Source organism: Psammomys obesus, unplaced genomic scaffold, assembly GCF_907164565.1.
Source record: "Psammomys obesus unplaced genomic scaffold, mPsaObe1.curated_primary_1811, whole genome shotgun sequence".
Classification (NCBI taxonomy): Eukaryota; Metazoa; Chordata; class Mammalia; order Rodentia; family Muridae; genus Psammomys; species Psammomys obesus.
In genome coordinates this window covers 1,109,910-1,118,307 of record NW_026589732.1, presented here as the reverse complement: position 1 = coordinate 1,118,307, position 8,398 = coordinate 1,109,910, and the positions used below count along the sequence as shown (strand labels likewise).

Genomic DNA, 8,398 nt, shown 5'->3' with positions numbered 1-8,398 from the left:
TGTATTTCATCTCTGAACAGTTGAGAAATACTGCTTGGGATCATTCCCTCCTCCCAATAACAGCACCACCTTCCCTGGGGAAGCTGCTGCCTCTTAATCCACAGCAGAACAGCAAGGGCTTCCAACCTCCTTGCCCACAAGAATGATTAGAAAAGCCTTTCTCTGGAAAAGCCCTAATCTTCTTCTCAGGAACCTCTCTAGGGTGTCCTTGCCTCCTCCCACCCTTTGCAGCCCCTCCTCCCTGCAGCTGGGATCCAGACCTTTATGCCTGCCTCCTTATCCTTCCCTGCTGTACAGGACTGCAACTGCCTCCTGCCACTTTCTCCACCTCCCTCCAGAATGCTTTGTTTACTCCATTCCCAGTTCTCCCCTTTGAGAAGAGATATTGACCAAAACCACTATTCCCAGGAAGCACTTTGGCCCTCTCTGACAGAGGGCCTTTGGGTAGGCTCTCTCTAGAAGCCTCAAGATCCCAGCTCACCAGTCCTCACTTCCTCAAAGGCATGGCCCAGAGGTTTTGTTTCATGATGATTCTAGGTCAAGTTGGTCAGTAGTGGTTATCATTATCCCCATTGGTTAGATAGAGATACTGAGACTTGGAGAAGTTGAACATCTTACTCTGAGTCACACAGCCAGCAAGAGGCAAAGCTGAGAGTTTCAGAAATCTGGAAAGGCTGTCCCCTCCCCTTTCTCTTCTCTATGACTGTCTGGATGTTTCAAAAGCAAGCAGAGAGAGTGTCTCCTTCCTGCTGCAAAAACCTGAGTGTCTATTTCTTGTTGATGAGAATACAAGAGATTCAGTGCAGAGTGGCTGCAATGTTCAAGTGGGCACAGATGTTAGATTTCTGCAGAGAATGACTTTAAAAGGGGAAGGAGAGGACTCATTTAAAAATGTAACTCCAAAATCCTTGGCCCACATGACTTTGGATTTTCTCTACAGAGTACACTTACCTCTAGGCACTTTTAGGAACCTCAGCCAAGAAGTAAAGCCCAGAGGAGGAAAGAGTTTGCTTAGGCTTCATAAGGTAGAGGATGAGCCAAGAACATCCCCAGAGCCTTGAGTGCAGACTGGGAGTTCTGTGTTTAAGAAGAAGGGGAGGGGCTGAGTCCTGGCAGAGTCAACCAGTTCAGCCCAAATTAGTTTCTGACACGGGTGCAACACCTCACATCACCTGTAAGGCCCACCATCCTCCCTCAGGACCCGTCTCTTCTCACTACACAGATCCTTAGATGTGTGCGTTCAGATCCTTCAACATATTGATGAAGACAGTGAGACAAGAGAGAGGATCGGGCTTTTCAGACACTTACAATTATTTTTCTGGTCGAAATGCTCTGCATCCTGTGAGCTTTCAGCCTAGATAAAAGGAGAAACAAAACACCAGGTTACTCATCCTGTTCAGAAATACAATGAGTAGACAGATAAACTGCTAGGTCAAAGTTGAGAAAACCTTTATTCTTGGAAAGGTCAAGGAAGTTCTGTCCCAAAAAGTGATGTTTTACTGGATACCTGAGCGTGAAAAAGGGCGAGGTGTGAGGAGTAATTTTTAAAAGTCAGGGAAAGCTAGCTACAATGTACATGCCTGAAATCCCAGCACTTGAGGCTAAGGCAGTAAGATCAAGAGTAAAAGGCTAGTCTGGGCACAAAGAAAACCCCTGCTCAAAATAAATAATCAGCCAGAAGGAAGAACATTCCAGGAAAAAGAAACAACATGAGCTGAAGTTCTAGACGGGTCTTATTATTATTATTATTTTAAGTTCTGCAATTTTATTTGACATTCAGTAGGTTACTTCTCATCCACGTCAACCATCTGTAGATTTTTGACTGTGGTAACAGACACATAAGTTACCAATGTGTAGAGTGTGTTTGGTGAATCCTCATCTTCATTATGTTTTCTGGACAAACGTGCTCGGATGCGATGTGGAGCGTTCCTTACTCTTTTGGCCCAGATAGCTTTGTTGAGCCTGGTATCGGAGTGCACACCTGGAGTCCCCATCTCCTTCGCGGCACATTTCTGAATTTCTTTGATTGCCCGAGGAGCAGGCTTCTTGAAGAACACCCCATGGATGCGCTTGTGAATGTTGATGGTGTATTCTTGGCTCACCACCTCGTGGATGGTGGAATGTTCCTTCTTCTTGCCATCCTTCTTTGCAGTTGCCATACAGGCGCAAGGGACTGTGAGTAGACAATGAGTCTAAATGCGTACTCAACATTGTGTGTCTGGCACTATTCTAGACAGATCACATACATTGCCTCATTTATTCTTCACAGTAGCTGTAGGAGGCAGGTACGATCTTAACTCCATTTTGTAAAAAGAGACAAAGCACACTGTAGTTAAGTAACTTCCCTAGGCTGGGCTGCTGGTAAGGGTGAAGCTGACATGGGGCTCTAACTCATCTGTGCAGTCCAGGAATGGTATGTTTCACCATTTTGCTATGAGGACAAATTCAGTTCCTTACTTTACTTTGAATATCTATTCCATGAACACATACATCCATATGTATTTACTGACAGCATACCCAAGTTCTTCTTCTGGGAATCTGTACATAAACCAGGGACACCCAATGGCCCTTCTTTAACCAGGGATTCTTAGAATTAGGAAATTCACCCAAAGGAGTTGTTTCTGGGTCTAGGAGTCTGGCTTGTATTTAGTTCCTAGGTATGGCACTAGTGAAGACAGCTAAGGAGAAACTGGCAGAAGACATGGAAAGGAGAGAATTGTATTCTTTTTAGGTCTATTAACTTTGCAAGAGCAGTGGTTCTCAATCTGTGGGTCATGATCTCTTTGGGGGCTGGAAGACCCTTTCACAGGGATTGCCTGAGACCACCAGAAAACATAGATATCTACATCACAATTCATAACAGTAGCAAAATTGCAGTTAGGAAATAGCAATAAAAACAGCTTTATGGCTGGGGGTCACCACAACATGAGGGACTGTATTAAAGGGTCACAGCATTAGGAAGGTTGAGAGCCACTGCTTTAGAGAGACATGAACAAGCATATATCACCAACAACAGGCCAAAGCAATGATTCTACCCAAGCCTCCCTTGGTGAAACAATAATTTACTTGGGGCTGCTTGCAGACGTGCAATGGGTAACTGAAGAAGCTTCTTTCTCTCACTAACTCCTTATATATCCTCAGGAAGGGGTGGTCACTGATCTTAATGCAATAGCTACTTCTAAGCACTGCCAAACACACACACACACACACACATACACACACACAACACACACACACACAACACACACACATACATACACACACAACACACACACACACAACACACACACACACACACCACACACACATACATACACACACAACACACACACACACACACACACACACACACACACACGGGCCCAATCCTGTGATCTTCTCCTGTGTGTAACCACAGCTTCTCTGACTGGAAGAAAGCATTGGCCATGTCATGCTTAAAGGACAATGCTCTATAAAATAATATAGCCTTCACTGAAAGTTCAGGCTATAGTTGACTCATTTCTGTGATATGTGGTCAGAGTCTTGGCCATCCCAAGTGTAGGTCATGGGCCATGGCAGTGATGGAAACTACCTAGGAAAGGCAGACCTCCATGAGGAGAGATATGACCAAACTGTCAAGAAGAGTTCAGCACAGCTTGACACCCATACAACCTCCTCCTGCTTTTGACTTCATGCATTCAGTCATGCATTTCATTACTGATTTATTTCTCCTCTTGGTCACTTGCCCATTCATTCAATAATGGTTTACTCTTGTAACAGCTCCAGATCTTAGCACAACTGAGGCCACGTTAGAGACACCATTCTGATCTTAAAACTCATCACATGGATCCCAAGGCCTGCCAAAAATGAAAACAAAGACCTAATCCATCAAACACCTAGTACATAGTCCCAGAAAATCTCTAAATGTACTAACCTTGCCTTTCAGCTTCTTTTAGCCTCTTGCTAATTGAAATGTGCCAACTAAGATGTGGTTTTGTACATAAAAGGAAATAGTTGTAAGGCTCGGGGCTGTATGATTTGGGAGAGTTCCCAAGTAGCTGCTAGCCAGCAATAAAGACTTTTTAGCTTTAAGAGTGTCTATGTGGTAGTCCCTGGCAGGCTTGTGTCTCCTCCCTGTGGCAGAGCCTATGCTGTTCAGTGGCAATAGAGTCAAGTAGGTAGTGCCACCTGTACTAGAGCGGCTCACAGTCTGTTGGGATTGGATAGGGTATGATTTAGAGAAGACTTCCAGGGAGGAATGACGCTGAGCAGGCCCCTTGAGAAAGAGTGATTTGAACAAGAGGAACAGCAATTGCAAAGCTGCATTGACTCAAGGAAGCTTGTCTGAGTCGGTTAAATGCAAAACTTGTCTATATACCTACAAAACCCAAACATGGATGGTATGAGAAGAAAGGGATATGTCACTCCACCCTTACTGCCAGGCAACTGTAATGCAATCCATGCATAGATACAGCCTGGCAATCAAAAGATGCCAACCTGAGTTCTGCCACTAGTTCAGGAGTTGACCTTGAGCACGCCCCTTCTCCTCTCTGGACTTGAGTCTGACCCTCTGTAAAATGACGAGGGAGGATTATGATGCTGTCTTAGGGGCTCTCTTCCAGCTCTATCACTCTGTGATTCTAAATCCCTTTATAACAAACTCTAGGAGAGAAGCTTTGCTCTTGCAAATGGAGTGTAAAGTTAATCCTGCCTGTGCTGAGGCTAACTAATGTGTGCGTGTGGTTTATCCTACTTCATTAAACTCTGACTCCCCACAGAGCCATGCACAAGGCAGGTAATACCAAAGTCCTGGTCTCCTAATGGAAAAAGATTTCCTCTCACTTTTTCTCTGGTTTATCAACACAAAGCCTTTAATGTTCATTTTCCACACTGTTACCTGGCCATAGGTGCAGATTCAGACCCAAGCCCAGAGGCACACTGGGCTTCCATACTTTACGAGTGTGCCCTGCTCTGCCCTGGGCTATGCTGCAAACTATGCCATCATTTTACTTATGAAGGGACTGAAGCCAGGCAGCTAAGGCTATTTGTTAGCAGAGGCACAGCCTGTGTGCTGTGTGGAGTGCAAGCTGAGCTACTGTTGACCTAAAGCTCACTGGGGGTGGGGATGGAGAGAGTGATAGGGGCACATCACGGCAACAATTTCCCCCAGTCTTCTTGAGGACAGAAATAGTTTGGGACTGCCTCTCCCTTTAATTCTTTTGTTGTGATGAAGAATAAATCCTGGGTGTGTGTAGAGTTAAATGAGTAACTAAACGCCAACACTGACATTCCTGTCCCTAGAGATGGAATAAAGTGCAGAGTGAAAGAAGAGAGGCACAGAATGCTTCTATGTGGTCCTGCTTCTGGAGTTCTGAAGATGGAAACTCGGAGGAGGACCCGGAATAAGTGGACCCACTGTGAGGACTGAAGCGGAAGAGACTCCCAGGCCTCAGGAAGAAGGCAATGTTATTGATGCTGAGCACAGCCAGCCTTTATGACCAGGCTCTGTTCTCCAAAGTCAGCTACAGGGCACTTCCTGCGTATCTGGAAGGATCCAAAGATGTCTGAGTTTAGGCTCCAGAACATAGCTGGTCCTGTGGCAGTCCCTGTCCTCTGTTTTGAACATAGGGACTAAAAGTGCAGAGTAAAATGGCTTTCCAATGTCTCTGGGTAGTCTGGGAGGACTAGAATCTAGGCTCCCACCTCCATAAATAGCTCTCTGCCTTGTCTAGATGCATATAACAGTATTTTCTGAGATGGATGTTTAAAAACCACATATTAAAAATAATTGTTTTTATGTGTCTCTGTGTGTTTCTCTGTGTATATGCACACATGCTCATACCCCTCCCTGTTGGCCAGAAGGGGCCATCAGGTTCCTTGAAGCTGGAGTCAGAGGCAGCTGCGAGTCTCTTGACTTGTGTGCTGGGAACTGAACTCTGGTCCTCTGCAAGAGCAGCAACAAGTGCTCTCAACTACTGCGTCATATCTCCAGCCCCAGAATGTCATTTTTAATAGCCACAAAATCAGAAGGAAAGAAGACCTGTAAAATATCTTAATGGTGATCTGTCTTTTTTATATACCCCAAACCTTGTTAGGTACAAGTCACCCGATAAAGTTGTTTTGTAAAGCACAAACTCCAAAGCCAGGCACGGTGGCATATGCTTATAGTCAACCCCAGGACTCCAGAAGTAGAAGTGGGAAGATCAGGAATTCAAGGCCATCTTGGGATACAGGAGACCCTGTCTCAAAAAGACAAAAAGAAATAAACAAGCAAGCAAATAGATTACAGGGCTGGCAGTGATGGTCCATGCTTGTAGTCCTACTACTTGTGAGGCAGAGGCAGGAAGATCTTTAAGGTCAGCCTGGGCTATCCAATGGGACTCTGTGATCTATAGAAAGGTGAAGCAGAGGACAGGAGGTTCAAGGTCAGCCTGGTCTATGTAACAAAACTGGTCTAAAATTGAACAATGATAATGATATATTAAAAAAATAAAGAATCTCAGATCCAGAGATTTGTGTTTGTGGGTCTAAAATGGCTGTTATATAGGAGAGCTGCCTGTGGTGTGAATTCTGACATCATCCACTGCCCACCCTCCACCTCCAGCTGATGTTCAAGTAACACGTAGGGAACTCCCAGTCCTGTTGAACACAACTCGGTTCAGTTGGTAGAGGAAGAAACTCAGTCCCAGATTAGGGGCTGGAGAATGGCTGTGTAAACTCTAAACTCTTCAGTTAGCTAAGACAGAACCAAGCCAGACTGCATGGCTAAGAGCCTTTCTGACATTTTAATAGTGTTTTCCCTCAATATTGTTTTTGTGGTGAGCATGTTTCATTTTTCGAAGCAGCTTAAGAGATTCCCAGCCACGCTGCAAGGAGCTCAGATTTGGACAGTGTTTACAATGCTTTTGTTGTTCATTAAACAAATTTACCCAGAATAACCCGACATGAAAGAAATCATCGTGTTTACAGTGAGCTCCTGACAAAAATATGCGTAGCAAAGACAGACAAACACACATAAACCTGCATTGCCGGGTGGGACATGATTTGCTGCCGAATCCAATTTTTCTCATTAGAACTTGTTTTATTTGAATATGACTCAGTACCCCGTGTAAATGCAAGGTTGTTAATCTTATTACTATATGGAAAACAAATTAATTAATATGCATGCAACTGGAGATGAGCTGTTAGTTTGGTGTTAGAAAGATTAGGAAAATACACTCATTATTCCAAATGATATCTGATACACACACGTCTGACTTCTGCTTTAAGATCAGTGCCAATATATGGGCAACAGATATAGCTAATAAAAATCAGGCTTTTGTGCTCAGCATCTAAATGATGGTGTTGGCCGGAGCATCACATGCCACTATGTGCTAGCCTCCTTTGTTTTAAAACCAAGGTCAGCTTGCTGAAGAACTGCTTGTTGCCACTCATCAATAGATGTCTAGCAGACCCCTCCACATGCCCCAGTTTCTACCCAAACCTGGCTGAGAATGGCATCTGTCCTCTGCTTGGCCACCACACGTCACATGCCCTCCCAACATAGCACCTTATGCCTTCTTTTTAAGATTTCCTTTTATTATTTTAATTAATAATGTGTGTGTGTATGGATATGGGTATGTGAGTACCAGTGCCTTCGAAGGCTAGAGAAGTAAGATCTCCCTGAGGTGGATCTCTGTGAGTTCAAGGCCAGCCTTGTCTACAAAGCCAGTCCAGGAAAGCCAAGGCTAAACAGAGAAACGGTCTCGAAAACAAAACAAAACAAAACAAAACAAAATAAAACAAAACAAAAATCTCCCTTGTGCTAGGAATATAGGTGGTTGTGAACTGCCTAATGTGAGTGCCAGGAACCAAATACAGGCCCTCTGAAAGAGAGACAAGAGTTTTTAACTGCTGAGTCATCTCTGCCCGTCTTCTGCCTTCTTTTGGTTATAACGAATAACTCATTTTTCTAAGGGCGCATGTGTCCTGTAATGCGGAGACTATTTCCGTCTGCAGTGTCAAGGCATACTGATCACATCACTACACTTCAATGCTGGCTGTGGCACCACACACCTGTAATCCTGGTACTTGGGGCTGAGGCCAGATGATCTTGAGTTTCAGGTCAACTCGGACTATACAACAAGAACCTACCTCAAGAAAGGAATCAAGCAAGCAAGCAAACAAAAACCCACTTCTTTCCACACTAGTGTTGAACAATCACTAAGATATATAGTTAGGCAAGTATATACAGAACTTCTTTGCACATACACAGCGCATAGGCAACCTAGGTGACCAGGGAGGGATGCTGGGTGATGAGAGGCAGATGTTGGTCAGATGGCTTGTCTTTCAGATTCCTGCTCCCCGTTTTGAATTTGAGCTATATGCGCTTACTCAGTGATTTCTTTTAAAAAGAAGAAATAAAACAAATACAAATTTA

At 44.2% G+C, this 8,398-nt stretch overlaps 1 protein-coding gene across 1 annotated transcript; it reads right to left on the bottom strand.

Moving 5' to 3' along the window:
* Positions 1-1,784: 1,784 nt before the first annotated feature.
* Positions 1,785-2,159, bottom strand: LOC129675240 (60S ribosomal protein L31-like). Its single transcript, XM_055605268.1, has one exon. It carries the CDS (start codon positions 2,157-2,159, stop codon positions 1,785-1,787), a length of 375 nt encoding a protein of 124 aa, XP_055461243.1.
* Between the last annotated feature and the right edge of the window lie 6,239 nt (positions 2,160-8,398).

Bases quoted from the DNA above. Each gene is read 5' to 3' on its own strand.
- LOC129675240 (XM_055605268.1), bottom strand. From the start codon at position 2,159: ATGGCAACTGCAAAGAAGGATGGCAAGAAGAAGGAACATTCCACCATC.